The sequence below is a fragment of the Excalfactoria chinensis genome, chromosome 2 (assembly GCF_039878825.1).
Source record: "Excalfactoria chinensis isolate bCotChi1 chromosome 2, bCotChi1.hap2, whole genome shotgun sequence".
Classification (NCBI taxonomy): Eukaryota; Metazoa; Chordata; class Aves; order Galliformes; family Phasianidae; genus Excalfactoria; species Excalfactoria chinensis.
This window is the reverse complement of record NC_092826.1, coordinates 34,370,179-34,393,988: the sequence shown is the minus strand read 5'-3', so window position 1 is coordinate 34,393,988 and position 23,810 is coordinate 34,370,179. Positions and strand designations below refer to the sequence as shown.

Here is a 23,810-nt window from a genome sequence, read left to right as displayed (position 1 = left end):
AGATCTTTGCCACATATTGCAGTCATGCAAACAGGAGTGGCATTTCAACTCACCATAACAAATATTAACTTATGGTAGTACCACAAAAAGAATTCAAAGTCAACACTTTGTTGTTCCCACTCTAAACAAAGTTTCCCACTCTAAAACAGAAAAGAACAGCTTTGTCTCTAAAGATTCTTCTGGCATTTTTAGACAACTGTCATGGTTGTAATTTTGCTATTGGTATTCCACGTCATAACATCATGTGGAGCACAGAGAAGAACTACATGTCCCCGAAGACCTCACAGTTGGAGAGGGAAATACATCATGGAAGTGACGCTGGCTCTCTCTCTCACTGCCTGGCAGCGAGTGTGGGTGTGCTTCCAAGCTGTGGTGCCTTCAATTTCAAAGTAGGCTTCTTGGTCTTCAGAAACCTCTTTCTCTCTTATTTTACTTGATTTATTAGCCTCAGTTTCAATTAGATTATAATTGTGATATCTTGCATTCTGATATCATAGTAAAATAAGTTTTCCTCCTTAGATCGTTGCCACTACTCTGTTTGTTTCCTTGAGCCCAGCTCCCATCTCCCTTACTTATCTTCCCTTCACATTTTTGGGGGGTGGGGGAGCCCACGGGCCTACTTCCCCCCGTCACGGACATAGGTTGATCTGGATAACTCCATGACAACTGACATTGATACGTTTGTACCATGAACAAGGGTGCAAGTTGCCTGCTTAAAGAAATACATAGTGCCTCCTGGTCAGTAAAAACATCCTTTTGTTTGTTTGTCTATTTTCTTTTTTTCCCTTTTCATTACACACATTTCATTACACAGCTTTTCAGGGTTGAAAACTAATAACAACAAAAGCAGCCAACCATCCAAAAACCCCAGTCAATACCTGTTTTCCTGGGCACATCGAATTCTGCAGCCTTCTTTAGGTATCACTAAGCCCAAATGCATCCTTAGCCGACAATTGGTGGGCCCTGTGTGGGGCCAGACATGAGTTCCTGGAAGCATGACAGAATATTTGATCTGCAAGAAGAAAGAGAAGCCATCAGCAAGGTCATTTTCACAACTGTACTGCTCTGAGTTCAGGACTTCATTACATCTCTTCCATGATGACATCACCTTCTGTTAGTCTTAGCAATAATTGCGTATTCTCACATCCCAAAGGTATTCAGTACTGTGATGTGCGTGTATATTTTTTTGTTTTGTTTCAGGCTGAAGTTAATAAACTTCTACATACCAGTAGAAAAACATCCCATATCCAATGTAAGACCTGCAGACACACTTATCATCTAAAACGGTGAACTACAGGATGCACAAGACATGCATTAGCCAGAACAACTGGTTGGTGGTCACTTTCAGATAACAGTGGGATTGTGAATGCCACTTGGTCTTGGCTGAAGCAACCATGTGATGATAGAGTTCAGGATCATGGGGATAGGGAGACAGGTAAAAAGCTGGAGGATGACCCACAGCTTTGGGAGAGCAGACTGGTTTATTCAGGGATCTGCTAGGAAAAATACCAAAAGACATGATGAAATTGAAGGGCATAATTAAAGATTTCAATAGGTTCATCAGCAATAAAAGGAAGAATCGGAAAAACACAGGCCCTTTGCTGAATGTGGTAGGAGATCTGATGACAAAGGCCATGGAAAAGGTTGAGACACTGGATGCCTTTTTTGCCTCAGTCTTTAACGTTCTGATTGACCAACAGGAATCCCGGGCACTTGAGAACAGTGAAGAGAACTGGAGAAAAGGCTTACCCTCATGTTAAGGAACATTAAACAAACTCAAAATCATTCCATAGACCCTAACAGGCTTTAATGAGGAGTACTGAAGAAGCTGGCTGACAATGTCTAAAGGCCACTCTCCATCTCTGAAAGGCTATGGCAGGGGAGGCTCCTAGGGAGTATAAGTAAGCAAATGTTCATGTGATCTTGTGGGCAACAAGTAGTATCTGAGGAACTGCAGGCCAGTCAGTTTCATCTTAGTGATGGAGCAAGTAATCCTGGAAGCCATTTTCAAATACATGAAGGAAAAGATGGCTGGGAGCAGTCTGCATGGATTTACAAAGGGGAAATCACGCTTAACCAGCTTTCTACAGTGAGATGTCTAACTTGATGGATGAGGGGAGATTGGTGGGTATCGTTTAGCTCAACTTTTGTAAGGCTTTTGACACTGTCTGCCAATAACATCAGCATTGACAAACCGATGAAGTGGAAAATAGGTAAGCTGACAGTGAAGGAGGCTGAAAACTGGCAGTTCAGACAGGCTCAAGGAGTTGTGATCAAAGCATAACACCCACAGCTCAACAGAGGTATACCCCAGGGTTCACCATTGGGTCCAACACTGTTTATGCTTCACTAATGTCCTAGATGAAGAGAAAGTGTACATCTCTTGTCAAGGATGGAATATTGAGGAGAAAAGGCTGATACACCAAATTATTTTTGCTGCCATTCATAAGGGTTTTGACAAGCTGGAGATTGGAGCAAACATGAACCCCACGATGTCCAACAAAGAAATGAAAAGTCCTGCTCTGGAGAGCAATAACTCTGTGCATTACTACAAGTTATAGAACAACTGTCTGGAAAACAACTTCATAGAAAAAAGAACTCAGGGTCCATGTAAACAACAGCTTATAACAATGTGAGCAGCAGAGAAGGCCAAGAGCCTCCTGGACTGCCTTTGGCAGAGCCTTGCAAGCAGGTTGAGAGAGGTGATCCTTACACTCAGCACCCTCAGTGCTGGGTTCAGTTCTGGGCTACTCACTCCAAGATAAACATAGACAATTGAGCAAATCTAGCAAAGAGTCACAAAGATAAGCAATGGCCTCTGAAATATAAGGGAAGGCTAAGAGAGATGGGAATGCTCAGTCTGCAGAAAGGAAGGCTCAGCAGGGATATTATTGCTGTAATTCTAAAAGGGCCCAATGAAAAATATGAATATTGTGTGAGTGATGAGGAGCACCTTTTCAGGGTAAGACAGGGTAGCTTTGCTAAATCCTATTATTTTTAAGACATTCCCAACTTTCCAATTACAACAAAGTGAGCATAAAAGAATGTATACCATGATGCCTTAGCTGTTCCCAACATCTGAGGTTTGAGCTTACCAGAGATACCTTACAACAGCAAGCAATAAGCTCCAGTGGCTGTGGCACACAAAGATGCTCCGCTGCCTCTACTACAGTGAGATTCATCAGCTTGTTTACCCTGTCAGACTCTGAAGAAACTCAAATAACTGCTAATACTGGCTATGAAGGAAAGTTACTGATAACCCCCAGAAATACTTTGACAATGCTAGAAATACTTGCATTGTAGAATTATTACTGTCATGTATATAATTTGCCTCCACATATCTGTTTAGATATATCTGTGATATATATACACACACACACACACACACACACACGTGTTGCACTCAAGAAGAATTACATGTACATCATCAAATATTCCTGAACTACAAACAGGTTATACTATGGTTGAAAACTTAAACTCTGAGGAATTTTACTGGGGTACACCGGGGTGCCAAAAACAATGAACACAAAAATAGCTTTTTGCACTCTGGGATACATTTGTTTTCAGCAGTGGATGCCACAGAAAGCAGTTTTCTTGGGGTTAACCACACTGATTGTAATGATTTCTTTCAACAGATTCACTTCAACCAGCTTCTGTAACAAACTAATGGAACAACAGCCTTATTCACTGTCATAACACCGGCTATTCAGTGTTCTTCTGCACAAAAGCAACAGTCTAATGGAAGAACTGGACACTTGCTCAAAGAACTCTGAATTAAGATTACGCACTGTGCTTTTCAACTTCTGTATCCATCATTTTGCTTGCTAAAGCTTACAGGTTTAATAATTCCTTTGGAAAAAACACTCTGAATACAGAATCAGTTTTTCCACTGTTTGGCCATTCAGTGGCAGATGTATATTTGATCCCTAGCATAGAAATCTTCTGCATTATTTAATGAGGTTAATTTGTAGCAGAGTAATCAGTATATATTGGGTATACGAAACTAATTTTGTTGACACTCAAGGACACAGCCTACGGATTTAAAGTTTCTTTCCTTTATGTACTGTTTGGCCTTTGTTCGGTGACTCTTGTTATATCTAATGCCACCAGACTGGGGTAAGCATGCAAAGGTTATCACAGTGAGAGTCTGTCTCCCTGCTTTAGTTTTGTAACATGTTATTCAGTTGAGAGTAATCATAGAAGAATTCAGGTTAGAAAGGATCTAGTCCAATCTCTTGCTCAAAGCAGGGTTAGCTGTGTGTCAGAACAGGTCACTTACGACCAAGTTTAGTAATTTATTACCATCAGTTGACCCACAGTAGACAATTACTTACCCAGCATGAGCTCCCTACGATCACAAGAGAAACTGGTTCAACTAAAAATTCCATGAGAAAGCTTTAGCTGATATATTTTACCTTGTATCTGCTGAAGGCTTTTACAGTGTTAACTTTATTGTATGTCTGAAGCATCACTGAATACACCAAGAACAAGTGTCCTTCTATACACATTCCTCAGCATCACCTGCTCCCAGCCTTAGGGGATTTGCAAAAGTGAAGAAGTTTGCCAGGTACCTGTCCTCTTCGGCAGCCCGTAGCTTCTGGGAATCTTTCCAATAAAGCACACGTCTTTGGAACACCTTTACAAGCATTCTCATTTTTTCTTCCTAGTGAAAATAAGTGATGTAGCACTAATAAGCGCAATGAACAAACAGTCCCTTGTTTTCTAGTTTGCAGAATAGCAACAAAGCTGACACCAAAATCAGGATTTGTAATCACACTTTTCAAGTTATGAAACAGAAATGCCAGCTTACATGTTGTAATGTCAAAGCGGCCTGCCACTCTTTTGCTTTTAAATTATTTCAGAAGAGTAGGCTTTCTACCTATTCAAACATGACTCTAAAAACATGGTTAGATTTTTATTACTGATTAAGTACATCACTCAGGTATAATTGTTAAAAAGACAAATAATGCCAATGATATTATACCATTTCACCAACTATTTTAATAGTCCCTGGTCATTAATATTTTATCTTACAATACTCTTTCGTATGTAGTCTTTTAAGAAATTCAGGTCATCCCAGTAATCGAACTTTCCACTGCACAGCGACCAACAGGCTTTTTAGAGCGCAGATGCTTTTGCCCATGCCATTTCTGAACAGTGGACCCCACCTAATAGGCAATAAAACATTGAGGATATGTCTTCTCCTGCTTTCCTGTCCTCCTTCAGGCTGATTTGTACTATGCATTACCATGGAAAATTTTGGCAGCCCAGTCAAGAGATGAGTATTACCCTGAAGGGATTGTCAGAGGAGCTTTTGGGCAATAAGAATTCTTGTTTTATCCGTCAATGGGGGTCTCAGACACTATTCTATTAGCTCCCTTCCCCTGCAGTGATTTCAAAAAACAAAGAATTCAGGAGAAACTCCTTTTTGCACTACACCAATCTAAGAAAGTGAAACTGGGGAAAGAGAAATACAAAATGTTTTACCTTGTTGCCATAAAGTAAACTGGCTCCAGTCTCCTTTTTCTCGTAGATTCTCATCTTCAGGCAAGAAGAGGCTTCTTTTTTTATCCATCACATCAAGCCCCTCATCTCGAATGAGCTTCCAGTTTTTTTCTAAGGACTGTTATGAAAGTCATGTTACTGCACTGAGAACTTGCTGCATTTCACTTCTTTATTTATTTTTTGCTTCCATTCTTAACTTTCTAATTAAACAGACACAGACACGTGTTCATCATTATTATCAAGGTTCCTTAAATGTACCTATTTCCTTCTGTCACGATAAGGCAGGAACAACTTCCACAGCATTCTTCAGATTCAATTACACTTGTATTAACAATTTCAGTGGTTCCCTGCCTCTTTGCAGAGAAGGCCGGACTTTACCTGCCGAAGGACTCTTTAACAGATAATTTTATATTGCAAGCTAAAAAGAGTACTGGTCTTCTCAAACGTAGCATGTGTTACCTTAAAGCGCTCTTGCAACTGGAAAACCACGGTATAAACTGAAACTCCAAGTGCTGACAGAACATCTCAGTTCCAAGAGGACAAATGCAAACAAGCTAGTTCTGTTGATAGCTGTGAATTTAAACCTTCAGAAAGGTCTGCAAAGATGCACTTACACCTTCTGGTGCTATTGAAAATGGTCAAATACAACTTGAAATGACAGGCGACAACTTATGGATACAACAATGTGTAAGCTGCCTTGTACTTCATAGACACCAAACCCACAAGATTGTAGGATTAACATGTCTGCTCTTCTCTGCTGCCTCAGGACATTCTATTTGTAAAAATCAGGTAGATTAGAAAACCTTGCATTCTGTCACTAATAAGTCCATTTAATGTTACAGTAATAGAAATGAGAAACTCACAGCTTGACAATGGATATAGACGATAATGACATGACTTTAATTTCCCAGCTACTTACTTTACTCGCTAAACCTTAGTTTGGGTGAGTAGCTTTCATTTTGTGCTCCCAAACAAAGCATTTCTGTAAGACATTTTCAATTGATTTCACACAGCAAACAGGCTAAGATGTGTTTCCACAGCATGTCTCTACAGTGCATAAAGTCAAATAAAACTCCAATATCTCTGTAACAGAGGTCAGATAAGGTGACATAACTACCCCTTTTCAGCCATAAATTTCATATGGTTATTAGCCTTTCCTGTTTAAACTGAAGAGTTGCATCCTGCAAAGTAGATCATACAGTAAAGTACCATAAAAGGCTCAGGAAACAAAGCCATGGCTGGAATGTGCTGTCTGTAATACACAGACTACCTCTCACTACAGTCTTTTTAGGCCCGTTAAGGTCTATGAAAATTAGGACTGCACTTCTCTTATTACTGAACTCCCTCTCTTTTTATTTTTTTTTTTTTCTCTAGCAAACTGCATTCTCTCATCCATCAATAAAGGTGAAAAACACTCATTTTCCTGCTGCACTCATCCTATTCTCTCCCACTGATGGATTTCTGTAACTCTCCTCCAATGGCTAACATTAAGAAGAAATGTTTTCAAGAATATCTTTGTAAAATTGATTTGTCTGAAATATATATATAAATGAAAAACTTGCATTTATAGAGGCTTCATTTAACAGCCATACAGATAAACAAAACAGGAGAACTTTGAAAGATAACACAAAGACACTTCTGTTTCCTCAGATGCCTAATCCTTTGCCTGGAAAAATGTAAGAAGTTTTCACCCATGCAGACTAAAAGGGGCATGAAGAGCACAGGTGGTCCAAGGAGTTGTCCCTAATGGCAGCTTTGTCACTGCTAATTCTTCACAAGTGACCATCTGAAAGTCAGCCTGCAAAGTTCTGTGATTGTCCTTGCCTTTAAAACTCCTTCCCCAGCACTTTTGCATCCAAGTGATTTGAATACATACCATTAATTTTGAGCCAACTCCTCAATGGTTTTAGATATAACTGCCACTGAAATCAATAGTACACTTGAAAAACTGGACCTTCATCTATAAAACAAACTGATAATGCTTTAGTATGAGTAATTTGCAAGTCCTAGATAGAAGGGAAGGTTACAAGAGTCCAAGCCTTGATCTCCCGGATGTTACAGACTATTAGACATACACTGAATGGCAGGAACAAATGGATGAGGCCAGACACTTCTTGGTGGTGCACAGTAATAGGACAAGGAGCAATGGCATAAAACTTGAACATATGAAGTTCGATATTAATATACAGAAGAACTTCCTTATGGTAAGGGTGACAGAGCACTGGAACAGGTTGCCCAGAGAGGTTGTGGAGTCTTCTTCTATGGAGATACTTAAGACCCATCTGGATGCCTACCCATGCAACCTATTGCAGGGTACCTGCTTTAGCAGAGGGGTTGGACTTGATCTCTTGAGGTCCCTTCCAGCCCCTGCAATTCTGTGATTCTGCAAATGCAGAACACCATTAAAACACAGTTGCTAAGTAGAGGACTTGGACTTCAGGCTGCTGACCCAAGAGCTAGTATCAACAGAAAAAAGTTAAATGTGTTCATGCTCTATAATATGTTAAGGACACAAGCCTCAGTTTACAAAAGATTCATATTATATTTGGTGCAATTTTCTGCTTTCAAGTGAAGAATCAGGTGGTGAGCAGCATTTGGAGCATATGTCCTTGTTTCTTAACAGCTGATTCCCATAAACCTCCATATGGCTTTTTAAATATAGTTCCTAACAATAATGGAACTTTACAGTTGCTTTACATCTGGCAATAGTGTAGATTTTATTGGCAAAGAAATTACAAAATTTAAACAGGGATTTCTTAATATTGTTTTATTTTTATGTGTGACTATATTAAAAATATTGATTCTGTGCTGTCAAGCACTTTTCAAGGCATAGTCATAAATGCCACAGACAGAGATTAAGAGTTTAGTACCCCCCATGTGAGGCATAACCACTGACCACATGCGCATTTTAATCCATTGGGCTATAAGGTAAAACAATGGTAAGTCTCCAATCCCTTTCACTTTGTTACTGAAACAGAGTAAAAAAATTGCATTCACAATAATCACAGTTTGGGGAATTCTGATGATCTCCAGGCAATGGCCAGTTTTTAAAAGCCATCTAAAATAATTCCTTGTACTCATTCAGTCACTCACAGTGCTTAAACATCAGCATGCATAAGCATCATCTTGCTCTTTTCAACACAAAGCTCTCTTAAGCATCTAGCCACACTTTAAATGCATGTTTCAGTTAATTTTCACCACGAAATATAAGTGTCCAGATTTTTTTAGCCAGACTACTTAATCCTAGATGTCTCTCTGTGGAAAGCATTATAAATATGTGCTGTTGCCAGTACTTTCATTCTTGCTGCACTTTAGACTTTTAACTAATAAAGTCTAAACAATCAGTGAAAATGGTCTATACAAGATCCACTCTAATCATTAAGCTATTCACTGTAGTACACTGTTGGCAAAGCATCCTTGTAGTCCTTTCCGAAATCATAAGACTCAAAATGAGGAAAGGGCAAAGTTACCTAGATCATTTCCCATGAAATGGGAACCTGGTGAAAAGTGTCTGAGATACAGTACCATTACAATACTTTTATTTATTATTCTCACTGATTACCAGAACAGAAAAATAATGCTATATTGATACACTCCAAATACACCTCAAATAATGCAAAAGCTAAGTAAGACCTGGAAAGGAAAGCTAATTGCCTCAGGGTAGGACATGGTAGCAATGAATTGTCCTTTGGAAATGCCTTTTCTTCTTTTATTTGTAAACTAGACCCACACTAGACTAGACTAGTACAGATAATTTACCTCACATCCTAATTGAGTATAGCTATATGAGCAGAATGCCATCAGTAGATTTATTAAACTGAGAGTACTGGAAGAGAAATTTCTTCTACAGTTTTTTCCATGGAAAAAGAAAGTCACCATCAAAACTCACATCTCCATCTATAATACCAAGGAATCTCATGACCCTTTATAACAAAATCAAACAAGGTCTGTGCTCTAACATGTAACCGACTACAGCTGTGTCATTTAACAGAATGAACAAAGACAGAGCTGTCAGAATATGTCAAAGAACCTGACTTTAGCACTGCCTCAGCTAGTGACAAATAAATCCTCCATTAGGACTGTTAAGCTACCAAGATATTGAAAATACGCTGTTTGCATTTTACAACCAATGGAGGGAGAGAGTGTCCAGGCCTGCAATGCTTCATACTCCATAAAACAATTCTCAGCATCAACTACTATTATTTGGATTTGTAAGCATTTCCCACACATTCTGCACAAGAAACGGCCAACTGGGCTTAGCTGTGTGGAATGGGGAAATAAACCTAATTGCCCCCCCACCCCCCATTAACTAGAACATGTACAGAAGCTTGAATATTTCAGACACCCATAAGGGAGATGTCTTCAGAAGATTTTGCTGCTACCTTTTCAAGAACACTACTTCAAATTTTGCTTGCAGCACTGATTGTTATTGGAATCAAGACTGCTCTTTTTCACAAACTCGAGAACTTTTTGAGTTACGAGGGAATTATGATAATGCAATTTTTTCTGACGCATTTAAGTTACATTTTGGATTTCAACTTGCATGGATATCTTCAACATATGGCTAACGTAACACCTAAGAGAACAACAAAAACTTTTAGCGCAATGAAGTACTCTCTTAACTGGAGACGTGATATATACCTTCCTTACTGTTTGTCAAGAGTACAATAACAGATTTCTAGTCCCTCCATCACCTTTATATACGAAGTATCTATTTTTATTTGTACCTCCAGAATGTCTCCAATAGGTGCACTATTAATTTTTCCCTTATGCTAGTCCACAAAGCTAATTGTTTATTTTCTATGAGCAAGGTTACAGTTGACGACCACTTTTCAATCTAAGTTTCCCAGCATTATCTATACTGTCATCAGAACCTCAAAAAGGAGTAATCTCTGTTTTTTAATTTCCTCTTCTATTAATAAAATAATTATTTCACGGCAAGTTTCTAACTTGTTATATAATTGAGCATAAGGAAACAAAGACCGAGCAAAACTGTCTCATCAAACAAGCACTTAAATTAGTTGTGCAGAAGAATTTATAAAATTAGTGTAAAATTGTCCTGCATAAATAAAGGATATACCATCCCTAGAGGTGAGGCTGGATGGGGCCCTGAACAGCCTGATCTAGCAGGAGGCAACCCTGCCCATGACAGGGCAGTCGGATCTACATGATCTTTATGGTACCTTCCAACCCATTCAATGAGTCTACAGCTGAAACCACACACTAATAATCAAAACATACACAAAAGGTACTTCCTTCCTAATTTTTAAAATTACTATTGCTGTTACTTTGGAGTTGTAAAGGACCTGCTTAGGGATCTTTAATGCCAAAAGTAGGCAACTACTGAAAACCTAAACTATTGTTATGAATAATAAACAAACTATATTTTCATATTGAATAAAAAGAACTTTTAAGAACTAAAATTCTGTGTCATTATCTGTTGCTAAATCCATCCCTCTGAGTTTACGCTTGTTTCTCCTGTGCAGAAAGGAGAAACAAGCCTAAGAAGACACCTAGTATTCTTCTCCTGCCTAAGAAGACACCAAGTATTATAAAAGAGGCAAGGAACAGAGCTTTTCCTGAATAAGGACAAATTTCATGACGTGTGTCCCAGTCATTGCCAAAATTTGCTGCTATTTTGTAATTGAGATATTACAGTTGCCTACCATACAAGCTTTGAATTTAGTAATAATTTCAGACATCCCATCCCTGTTCTCAATTTTTAAAACACCTAAACTCAATTTATTGTATCTCAGTTAAATCTTCCACTCCGTCTGAGAGTAATTCAGACCTCAGGACAAGCATTTTCTCTGCTTCACCCCTTAGATTACAGTCATTATTAAAAAAAAATCAAATTAAACAGAGACAAACTTCCTCACCTTTACCAGTTCTGTATAACCTGTTTCCCTTGCTGTCCACCATGGCTGAGCTTTCAGTCCCTTGACATTGTAGAGAGAGCGCTGCCAGACCGATGCAAAGTGACCTCTTTGGTATCCAAGTTCATACCACTTATATGCCTAGGATATGACACTTGTTAGCCATTAAATTCTTATCAACCAAAATTCAATAGAAAAAGCTTAGGATCCATTTGATTCTGGGGATATTCTTCTAAGACACAGAAGGCATAAACACTTTGAAAAAAAAAATTGAAAAATCATCAGTTGTCAGACATATCAGTCAGCCAAGGTTGTCCAGCCCAGCATTAGCAAAACAGGATCCTCCTCACAATTACTGATATCAAATATGGGTCAGTAATCTCTTGGTAAATATGGGAAAGAGGTACAGTTTATAGAATACTGTTATCGGTGCTATGAAAGGACTTGCATAAAGCGATATACTTAGGTCACTGTATTTTGACTCTGGTGGAAAAAATCACAAGTAGTGGGAGCAGAAAACCGACAAAAAAACACATTCTGAATTTTTGTCTTTTTGGAAGCTCCATGTAAATGTCAAAAGTTTTGGTCAATTCTAAGGCAAAAGAAGGAATGCCAATAGATGCTACCATCATGCAAATTGCTCTTTGCTTTTGGTTTTGTTTTGTGTTTTTTTTTTCTATTGCTTATCTTGATTTCTACACATGTATGCTGGACTGTTACTTAAAACAGACTACTCAAGTATTTTAGTTTGAGCCCATGCTCAAAAGTTTTGTCTGGATTTGCCAGATGTTAAACCAAGGTCATGTTAAATATGTACCTCTTTGTCTCCTATTCTTTGCAAAGCGTCACCCAAATGAAAGTAAAATCGTCCATCATCTGTGCCAGGGTCACCAGACTCTAGTCCTTCCTAAAAATAATAATAACATAAATAGGATAGTGGAAAAGAAACTTCAATGGGACGTCTAAAACAGCTCAGGTTATTACTGTATACAGTCTATGCAAGAGAAAACCTATGAAATTGGCTATAAAATTTAACTACTGTGATAACTATGAACATTGGTTGAATGAATAAAGTAAAAAAACATGGAAAAAAGTTATCAGTTTGAAAAATCCCATGTCCTCTTCCCCCAGTTACTCCAAGACAAAGGTGTATTCAAAGACAAACACTTGACTTCAATCCTATAAATGTACACAAGCATTTTAGATAGCTGATTGTTGTAAATTAAGTTTTTGTTTCATGGTATTTCTTCCAAGCACAAAGATGTATACAATTCAACTCTTTGAATCTTCCAAGAACGTTTAGTTTGCAGCATACTGCAAGCCTCAGAACAACTTGAGACTCACAGTTGTGTTCTAATAGAACCCATATTTGATGTGTAAGAATTGATGAATCTTTGTGTATCAGGTTTTTCCCATTCACTGGCAGTGATATAGTAGCATAACTTCGATGCACAGCTTAAATTGTGATTTGCAATTAGAATGCTTCTAGCTTGACAGACTTTGTATATTATGATTTTCCTCTCTTTTTTTTTCCCCCCTATTGGTAAAATATTTACTTTAAATGTGGGAATAAAACTACCTTTAAATAAGGTATGCTCTCTGCTATCTTGTTTTCAGCCTTCAGGATGAAGCCATAATGTACTTTGGCAAAGCCATCATCTGGAGCCAGGCGTAGAACCTATTAGAGCACAAAGGAATTAAACAGTCATGTATGAATTTATATAGATTAAAAAATTTGTGTACAAATTACTATTTATTGATGCAGCTTTCTTCTATCACTGGCACAGATAAATTCTTGCTTTTCCTGTACTTCTATGCATTTACATCTATCTTTCTCCCAAATAACATATTATAAACCAAAGTTTGAACTTTGATATGTAAAATTATTCCAGTTTGATTCTCTGACTTGCATCATTTTCTTTTTGTGCCTCTTTCTCCGCCTTCTTTCTTGAGTTTTAACATACTAAATTGCAGGACTAATATAAAGGAAGGCAGCTGCTCTTTGAACAAGTCTACAGAAGAATCACAAGAAGGACAGTGTAGAAATATACCTGGAAGAGTTTAAAATTTGTTAGGTTTACACTGGCAGACTAGTCTTGACAAGAGAGAACATATTATGCGGTGAAGAAAAGTGACTACATAGAAACACGGTGTGAAATAATGCTTGTGTCACAAGAATGGGGCTGTACAAACCCAGGCAAAGCAAAGACCATTCTTAACGCAACAGTAAGAACTCCCTTGGAAGAGCTTACACTTTCTTGGCCAAGAGAAAGCAATCAGAAAGTAATGCAATTACCATTGGGTACCTCAAGTGATACAGTGTGCTTTCATACCAGGTGATATATAAATCATTCTTTGCCAGTTGTGTGATGCGCTCTAAAACCTAGTGCGCTCAATTGAGCTAAAAGAAATTGTATCCTTAAGAAAATTCAGATATATTTGAGTTAGAACATAACTCAAATGCCAGGCAGGGGGGTTGGAGTTTCATGATCCTTGAGGTCCCTTCCAACCTGGGTCATTCTGTGATTCTGTGTGATAACACTGTTAACTCTGCAGAAAAGGAGAACCCATGTACAAGTAAGAAATCTGATTCTCATTACGCACAGACGATATTTCAAGTACAAGATTTGTGAGTACAGGGACAGCTGTAAGCGAGGATAACTGTATGAAGGAGTATTTCATGGGAAGAAAGCAGGAAGCTGGCTACCCTGAGTTCTAAAATGTACTCCCAACAACACTGGATAATTTAAATGCATTTGGTCTGTGCCATGGTGAAAAACAAACAAACAATCACAGAATGCCTTGATCTACTTTCCAGCTCCACATTTCTAACACACTATAAATATAAATTATATTTCGGTTGCTCTGAAAGTAATACCTCCTGTTTATTTCCATGGAAATGACAAGAGATACAAACAGCACAACCAGTAACACTGGTTGATAGAACATATTCGCAGGTACAAAGCACTATCTTTCAACATAGGCCATGTACTTTTGCCAGCGGTGAACAATAGCCTGCATAAACCCACACCATCCACCATCTCACCATGCTCACATCCATTGTTTTGGTCCCCATAAACATTCAATAAGTGCAGATGAATGTCAGTGGCATTTTTTCCCCTCACAGAAGAATTCAGTTTCACCCCTTTGCTTCCTACACACTTCCACCATTGTGTCAGACTGCTCCTATGGATGCCATGTGTCACATGGCAACAGAACATAACAGAATGTTAGTGGGAAGGTTTAACCTCTGCAGCCATACTGTCAGCATCTACCTCTAACGCTGTTGGCCAACGTAGTAAACAGAAGGCATTACTTTCACAGCAGCCCTTGTGCGTATATATTCATTACCATCTGAAACTTCATATGATATCGATTACATGGTGAAGATAAATCTGTTGATAAACCTCTTAAAATAAGGGTGGAAAGTCCAGTCAGGACAGATCCTTGGTTTGTGAGGACCAGTTCAAGTGCTTAGAAGTCAGCAGAAGGACAGAGACTGATAGAGAACAATGGGCAGATGCACGGTCTTTCTCCTCTAAATCCATTTTTTAAACTACTAAGCTCATGCCACACATAAAATGTCTGCATACATTATAGCCACTTCCCTATCCTTTTTTTCTAGCCACTGTCTAACCTAATTCTTCAATCAAAATAATTAGCAGAAAACCTGTAACAAGTCCTTTGGGTCAATTTCTTTGCTTTCTCCAACATTATTACACACAAAATACACCCAAGCAAAAACAAAATCAGTGCTATGTGGGTATAAATGCTATGGCTTAAAATTAGGAGTATTTCATACACTTTACAGAAAAAAAACACCATTATGAAGAAACAATAATTTTGAGAATCTATTTGAAGTCTATAATATGGCACTTCATTAGCAAAAATGTACTCTGCAATTCATAACAGGGACCAGGTTGACCACGAAGACAATACCACCATAAGAGTTTTATACTTTATGCATACAGCATTCTGCATAGAATCATTCTGTTCCACAGATCTATACCTGCTGGGTGAAATAAAAATGACTGGCAGAAATATTTATTAGTCATATTATTTTGTTACAGTTCCTTTAACTATAGGATAAAGCTATCTGATTAATTAAGACAGAAGAGAATTTTCCATATTACAGTTCATTTAAACTCTGCCGGGTTGCATTAAGGCATGATCTACATTCAGAGCCCCTAAAGAGAAGTGAAGAGATACAATCAGCAGAAATTACACTGGAAGTATTTAATGTAAATTGTATTACTCTGTTGCTGTTGCTGCATGCAATATTAATTATGTTTAAAAATAAGTTTTACTAAACCGCTCATTGCCCATTAAATATTAATCATGAATATAGAAATTAACCTCTGGGGCTATCAGTGGCTAATTAGCCAGGGCAGAGTAGTGTGTTAATGTGGATATTCTGCTTTTGGTACCTGAGATAGTTCAGTCAGAGGTGGCTTGTATGTATTTGTATGTGACTGCACTGACGCCATGCAGACATGTTTCAGAATGGCAGGCAGAAAAATTGTTATAAGCTCACTCACTCTTTGCTAAGGAAATTCCAACTGTAAAAGGAACATGTTTAAGATTGTTGAAAAAAAAAACACCTGATCATAACACTTTACAAAGACAAAATTAGTTTCTTCACATTTTTTGAAACAATTTTGATTGGTTTCCATTATTGAAATCTGCTTATTAAAAGAGAAAGGAAGGAAGGAAGGAAGGAAGGAAGGAAGGAAGGAAGGAAGGAAGGAAGGAAGGAAGGAAGGAAGGAAGGAAGGAAGGAAGGAAGGAAGGAAGGAAGGAAGGAAGGAAGGAAGGAAGGAAGGAAGGAAGGAAGGAAGGAAGGAAGGAAGGAAGGAAGGAAGGAAGGAAGGAAGGAAGGAAGGAAGGAAGGAAGGAAGGAAGGAAGGAAGGAAGGAAGGAAGGAAGGAAGGAAGGAAGGAAGGAAGGAAGGAAGGAAGGAAGGAAGGAAGGAAGGAAGGAAGGAAAGAAGGAAAGAAGGAAAGAAGGAAAGAAGGAAAGAAGGAAAGAAGGAAAGAAGGAAAGAAGGAAAGAAGGAAAGAAGGAAAGAAGGAAAGAAAGAAAGAAAGAAAGAAAGAAAGAAAGAAAGAAAGAAAGAAAGAAAGAAAGAAAGAAAGAAAGAAAGAAAGAAAGAAAGAAAGAAAGAAAGAAAGAAAGAAAGAAAGAAAGAAAGAAAGAAAGAAAGAAAGAAAGAAAGAAAGAAAGAAAGAAAGAAAGAAAGAAAGGTAAAATTGATTGGAAAATGAGCAAGCTGGCCATTAAATGTGAAGCAGAAAGCTTTCATTCACTAGGATTCCTTGGGCGCTGATTCAGTTTTTAGAGATGATGTCAGCTATTTAGTCTGGTCTGAAATGGTGCGTGATGAATTCCAGCATAGTCCAGAGTGCCTGTGAAGAGTCCAGTGTGTAATGCCTGCTCAGCCCATGGCTAACACTGAGTTTAGGCTGTAATGTTATGGAAGGAAGCAAAAAAAGATCGCCATTATCTCTTCCAAAGCATCCAGTATATTTGCTACAAACAGGAAGCTTGGAGCCTGGGTTCTCCCCCAGCCCAACTGCTCTTTTTGCTCCTCAGGCAGATTCCAAAGTATACCATGTTAGACAACTACAAAGAAAGGAATGGGAATCAGCAAGAAGCAGAGCCTAAAGTCAAACCCAAGGTATGCTCCTTTGAGAATGAGCTGAGCTCTGCTCTCTTTTCCTACACATCTATGCCCATTGCATTAAAAAAATACTTGTATAAAGTGTATTCTTGCAGTGGCAACTGAAACAGAGGATTCATAAATACTGGGGGCATCTACTCTGCAGCACTGAGTTTAAACTCTTGTTTGCGATGTCTTGTTTCCTAGCAGATGACTAATTTGCCCTAGTATTTTTGTTTGCTTTTGTTTTTTTTTTTAAATCATAAGATGTCTCCTGGAGGTCACTGGAACAACTTATCATAGTTTGCCTCACTTGTATTAACTATGCATAGGGCCTCAGTACCTATGGCAGAGCTTTAAACTATATGTCAGTCACTTCCTAATTATGCACTGCAACAGCTGAGTGGAGCACTCAAGAGCAGACCATATGGTCCCAGAGCAATCCACCCAAAAACATTAAGGAAGCCATTGGTATAACCAAGAATAAAAGCATGTGCACATAAGCTCCTGTCTGTTTCTTTGACTATATCTCCTTTCTTAAAATTCTTCATGTAAATTTATACTTCATTACAACAAAAGAAAAAAAAAAAATTGCATGACAGCAGTAGAATTCAGCTTGAGGAAAAGTCAGAATATGGGCAAAATCTGCATGATTTCTGAAAAGAAAAATATCCAAATCCTTCTAAAATATACTTATTTGTTGCTCTTTTATAAGGACAGAACATCACTATGATCTGTTCTATTTCACTGACTAGTGAACTGTAAAACACAGTAATTATACTGGATGAAGACTATGGAAGCATGGAAAACAATATATTGAAACCAGACCAGTTCTTATTTTGCATATCTAGCCTTAATAAGAGCAATATAAGCTTCTTCTGAAGTCTATCAAATGCGATATCACAGTAGCTGCATAACAAACTCATTACCATCTTCCAATTATAAATAAATCCTATGATTATTGCTACTGAGAAATTCTAACATCTACATTGCTTGCAGCAAAGCACCGAAACACTGCAAAGGAAGATTGTGCCCCAGATGAGTATGTTTTGGGGTTTTTCTGAACATCCTTCTGTTTGAGAAGCAGGTTCAGTTAATAATGGCCAATCTCCAAAAAACATCATTTTCTATCTTTAGCTAACTTTTGATAGCAGGCCAAAACTTACTGAACAGAAGCGTACTATGGAGAGACCAACGGAGCAGCAAGAGTAGCAAAGCAAACAGTAGTTTGGCAGCAACTGCGCCTGTCAGAATTGCTTCAGACAAAACAGTGCTATCAGGGTTTGGCTCTTGCTTCCAACCATGGGGTTAAATGCTCTCACCCCCTCTGAGAAACCATCTGAGACAAGAACCCCTCAGACATCCAGATGTGGGGACTGAAAACTGTGCCTCTGCTCTCAGGAGGAGGTATCAATCCTGCTGGTTTGTCCTCTGTCTGTGTAACCAGTCAATCATTATACTACTCGTGCACCAAACAAGACCTAGAACAAGCGTGCCAACACCAACAATGTATTCTCTGATCAGGTTCTGATAGCTCTTGCTATACCAGTTACATCAAGCTCCAGATCTATTAGAGAGCTTCCAGATGTGAATGGGGTCCTTGCATCACAGGGGAGGACTGACCCTTCCCCCAGCCTGCTATTGCTAGACAGCAATAAAAATCCAATAAACAGGGCACGCTACAAGGGTCATGGGATCATGAAAGAAAAACAGCATTTAGGCTGCCTTTGAAAATCTGGAAAAAGGCTAAGGATAAATAGATTTACAGGTACTCAACTACTGTATTCACATGGATAAAGATGGCGTTCCTGTAAAGAAACAAGCTTATTTCTGCTTTCCATGTTTTCCAGATATAAGTAATATCTACATATGTTGTCAGTATATTCCAAACCTGCCTATCAGAGAGCATAAGAAACCCAGGATTATTGAGTACATTTCTCTGTTTGTGTGGAAAAAACATTTAGTATGACGGTATCAGGAAGTCTGAATGCAATCTAGAAAACATTTAGGAAATGGATGCTAAAATAAATAAATATTATTAACATTAACCCTTCAAAACCAGACATGCAAAATGTTTCACCACTAAAGAAGTTAGAAGCTGGCAATCTTTAAAATGAACATATGAATGTAAATCATTGTTTCCTCAGCTGGAATGGATGCTCACCTCTTCATACACTTGCTTGGCGTTGCTGTTATCTCCTATCAAGAGGTAACCAACTCCAAGGTCATTCTTGAATGACGTATCACTGGGAAACAGGTGAACTAATTTCTGTAGAGTGATCAGGGAACTTCTCATGCGACCTAATTTGATTGAACAATACTTCATTACAACAGTGGATACAAGTAATAGTAGTAAGATGCACAACATCTAAGAAAACACAAATCAGACCCAGATGTTTCATTTGCACTAAAGATCATGAGGCAGAAGACTTATGCAGATAGGAGTATATTCAGGCACTTGGTTGCCACAGCAAGCATCATTGTACAAGGAGTACTTTAGGAAATCGCTCAGAATGCATATCATGCAGTGTTATGGGAGCCTCTAGTGGACAACAGTTCACAGTGTAGCTCTAACACTAAGCTCCTTTTGCTCTTTCATACAGATATCAAAGCACTTAATAAAACCCAGTAAACATATCGAAATAAACTTTGCCTTAATTAACTGAAGTAACTTAACACATTTCGAAATGCTACGCAGTTCCACTGAAAGTAATCATGCTTCACATGTATAAAATTAGATATATGATTCATCAACTTCCTAAATGAGGTCTTACTGAGGAATAGAAAGATCAAAACAAGCTGACACTAAAAATCCAGGGGAACAGATCTCTTCTCCCGCTGAAGTCTGTTGTGCTTCATTTCAAGTAGGCAAAGTCAAACTGACTAAAAGCAAGAAAGGGATGCTTAAGCAACCTGTATAATAAGCCACCCATCTGAGACGATCTGATGCCTTAAAAGGTTGCTGTTAGTCATTTCAAGAGATAACAAATATAATTCTACTCTACTTTTATTGAGTTGTTGCTGTTAAATGGCAAATGTGGTTTTGTTTTTCAATCTATTAGCTACTTATTTCTCTATTTACATATTTTTTAAATTGGATGAAGAACATCAGATATGGAGAGTCACAATACTTTGTAATTATTGGCCTAAGAGTCATTGCCACTCATAGTTCAGTCTGAGAATTAATAACAAGCAAACTCAAGTAATGTGAGCATAACAAAATGTGAAATTTTGTGATGGCAAAGATATACAACAACAGTTTCCAGATAGCACGTTAACGGTTTCCATACACTTTTTATTTTCTAAATCTGCATAAATACACTTTTATACTCTTATTATATTAGGTTATGCAATACACAATCAATGCACCTTCACTGAAAAACAAGACTTTCCAAACTGTCAAAAGAAGGAAAACTTTATGAGTTAAAACATTATCCTCCAGCTCAACTCTGTTCTTCTCTACATTCACTGTAAGTTTATTTATGTACGCCATTTCTTTCCCCGAGGTTTCCATCAGCCTCATTAGAGAAACTATTTACTTTTCTTTTATTCAATATATATATATATATATATATATATATATATATATATATATATATATATATATATATAAAGTATATATATATACTTTTTATTCTTTAAACCATCTCCTAACTTAGGCTTGCTTAGCATCTTGTGCACTGCTGGCTGCAAGGCGCTACTGTCATAAAAGCAACAGACACTGACACTGGCTCAGTAGCAACGTTCTTAAGACTTTTTAAAGACTTTTCATCTATTCCAATGAAAACTCAATTGGATTTTTGCTGTTAAATCCTTGGTGATCACACAACATCCAGAATTCTTACACCATCCTCAAATCTTACCAAGGAACTGCTGCCTGTCAGCTTCTCGTTTCAAGCTCAGTTTTATCAGATCTGAAGGGACATTTGGCAGACTAACCACCTCATCATAGGTATTGATGGCTTTTTGCAGCATCTCATTGCTTCTCATTTTCTCAGCTAAGTCATCTTCAGACTAGAGAGAATTACAAAACCATTATTAGAACACATAACAACACACTGTTTTTTAAAACAATTTTGTTTTCCTTAAAGGCAGCCTACGCAACTGTTAGATTATGGGAATAATTTTTAAATTATATTTAATTTGTATAATATTGACATAACAGTGAAAAACGTATTTGGTTGAGTCTTGTGATAAGGTAGATTAGAACTACTACTAATTCTTCGTTCATGCAAACTTTGAAAGCATAAGAATGTTTATACCTAAAACATACAACGTCATGACCACTGTATACATTAACACGCTTTTTTGGGTAAATATTTGCAGAAGCCACAATTCCTGCTTTTGAAAACAAAGTAAAAAGTTTGTGTTAACAACGTGGAAGAAATGTAAGCTGTTGCCAGATCAATTTCACATTAAGTCTCATGTTAGCAGAAACACACAGATCAAAACACAACAACAAATATTTCTTTCATATATTCTGACCAATTTACTTACCGTCTTAGGAAAAATAATTAAGAATTTACTTTACTCTTGCATATTTTGATTTAATACCTATCACACATTACTCTTACTTAAATTACTTCGGGAGCAGGCTGAAGGATAATACGAGATTTCTACCACTTCAGTAAACAGCTTCAGTAAAGCCAGTGGGAACCACTACTGATGTCACCTGTGGAATGCTATCTTTATAATTTGTTTCCACAGCTGTATCTCAAGTCATGATTTTTTAATGAATTATTTTGTATTATTTATTCAAAAGCACACAGGTCTATGTGATTAAATCATTCTTCCTAAATGCTTCTGTTTTTATTGGCTGAAGTCATTTAGCAGAGCAAGGTGTAGATGCATCACAAGCACAGATGAAACAGAAGCTTTTATTGCTCAACCCGCTGTTGTATTGATCACACATTAATTTAAACAACTTCAGCTTTGTTTGTTGTAGTACGCAGTTAATATCAGGAATCTTTGCACTTCTGTCCATTACACTTTTTCCTCAGGCTCTTTTGATATTGAGTATGGAGAATACCATAAGCAATAGTTCCTCAGTCTGGTACTTGTTCAGTTGCTTTAAAAAAAAAACCTCAAAAATAAATTCTGAGATTGTTTATTTTCCTGATATATGTTCAGTTGTACATTTGTTTTTCCTATTTTGAGGTAATCGCAGAGTAAAGAATACTAAAAAATAAATAAGGAAAAAAATCTAACGTTTTCAATGTAACATCTGATGAAACTCACCAATATATATGCTATAAGTCATGATAAGGAGGTTTAAGATCTGTCTACTCTTCAGCTTTAAAGATTTCAGCTATTTTTTAGAACATTTTTCATCTGGCCTAAGTGTAGTTCCAGGAATTAAAGCAAGGATTACTCGAATTTCTAAAAACTCTAATTTGAGGGAAAAACTGTTGACATTTAAAGCTATTAAAAGATGGAGAAAAGTGAATCTTCGTGCTTTATTACATCTAGGATCTACATTATTAGCACATAATTTTGGTTCACGGTTCACAGACAAAGCAAAGTGCTCCTGTAGCGAACTCCTGGGCTTAACATTCATCCTTCTCTGAGATATTACTTTTAGTTAGCAATGAGAAATAGCAAATTCAAATGTATTTTGTTGGCATAAATATCCATTGTGAAGTTGTTACAAGGTAAATCCTCAGAATAATCCATCTGTCAGTGAAGCCCATGATTTTCTTGCTCTTTCCAAACAGCTGCATCTTACAAACACTTGATTCAATTAAACTGTCATTGGTCACATCAATGCAAGAGCTTAGTAAAAAGACTTGTATGAGTCTATGAATGATACTGAAAATGATACCCCAAAAATGCCTGCTCACTGTGGCTTCAGATCTTGATCTGAAAGTCCTTCTCATCTTTATTTGAAGTGGTAGATCCTTTTGCACCAACCTGTAGTTATCATCTACCACTTCATTGTGACTCACTGAGGAGAACTCTTAAAAAACTGGTTTCTATGATCTGCCCTCCTCCCTAAAAGCAGTGAGCTTATAAGGACAGGAATTACATTTTCTCAGATGTAATAAACAGATTCATTAAATAGGTAAGTCTTAAAAGCCTAACTCTTTTAGTCCACTATTTCTTGTGTTATGTCTATGTGGCAAGGATTCAACATGGCTCAAAAACAGCATTTTTTTTATTATTTTTATTTTTATTTATTTATTTATTTATTTATTTTTGTGTGTGTGTGAGGAGGGTGGAGAGGAGAACATCAAAAAACACAACAACTTCCTCCACAAGATAAAGCTATTTAAGCTTCCTTGTCTAGATTTGTTGTTGTTGCTGTTCTTTATATATTCTTTACCATCTACAGAAACTTCCCATCTTATTTTTGTGTTATTGACAATACTTCCCACTAGACTAAAGTCAAACAAAAGCTTATGAAGTAACTGGGGAAAGATAGAATACTGGGATGGGTACAGTTTGACAGATCATGTAACGTTTTTCCTTAGGAAAAATCTACAAAGTTATAAATGAAATCTGAATGGGATCTAGAGTTTTATCGGCAGAAAACATTCATGCTTCACTTATAAAACATTTATGACTTTTAATTCACTTATCTGTGTACCTGTGCTTTTCCATATCTTGCTCGTGGACTTTCTGGATATTGATTCACCAGAGCTTCAAAGGCTCTTAGAGCTTCTTCAACTTTTCCCTGGGAGGCAAAGAACTTTATCAGCATTTGCATCTAACAAAGATGCTGAATCATGCACGGCCCAACAGCAAATTAGTTTCCCCAAGTTGAAACAAAA

At 37.5% G+C, this 23,810-nt stretch overlaps 1 protein-coding gene across 4 annotated transcripts in view; it reads right to left on the bottom strand.

The window, feature by feature from the left end:
• ASPH (aspartate beta-hydroxylase) overlaps positions 1-23,810 on the bottom strand; it is a 95,830-nt gene that overhangs the window by 4,607 nt on the left and 67,413 nt on the right. For all 4 annotated transcript variants that reach the window (XM_072328555.1, XM_072328553.1, XM_072328554.1 and 1 more), the window contains 9 exons: positions 23,627-23,713; positions 20,904-21,054; positions 19,205-19,341; positions 12,961-13,059; positions 12,199-12,288; positions 11,385-11,522; positions 5,488-5,623; positions 4,572-4,663; positions 879-1,012 (listed from right to left, as the gene is read on the bottom strand). In XM_072328555.1, the coding sequence (XP_072184656.1) occupies positions 879-1,012; positions 4,572-4,663; positions 5,488-5,623; positions 11,385-11,522; positions 12,199-12,288; positions 12,961-13,059; positions 19,205-19,341; positions 20,904-21,054; positions 23,627-23,713 (1,064 nt within the window). The remainder of the gene's footprint in view (positions 1-878; positions 1,013-4,571; positions 4,664-5,487; positions 5,624-11,384; positions 11,523-12,198; positions 12,289-12,960; positions 13,060-19,204; positions 19,342-20,903; positions 21,055-23,626; positions 23,714-23,810) is intronic.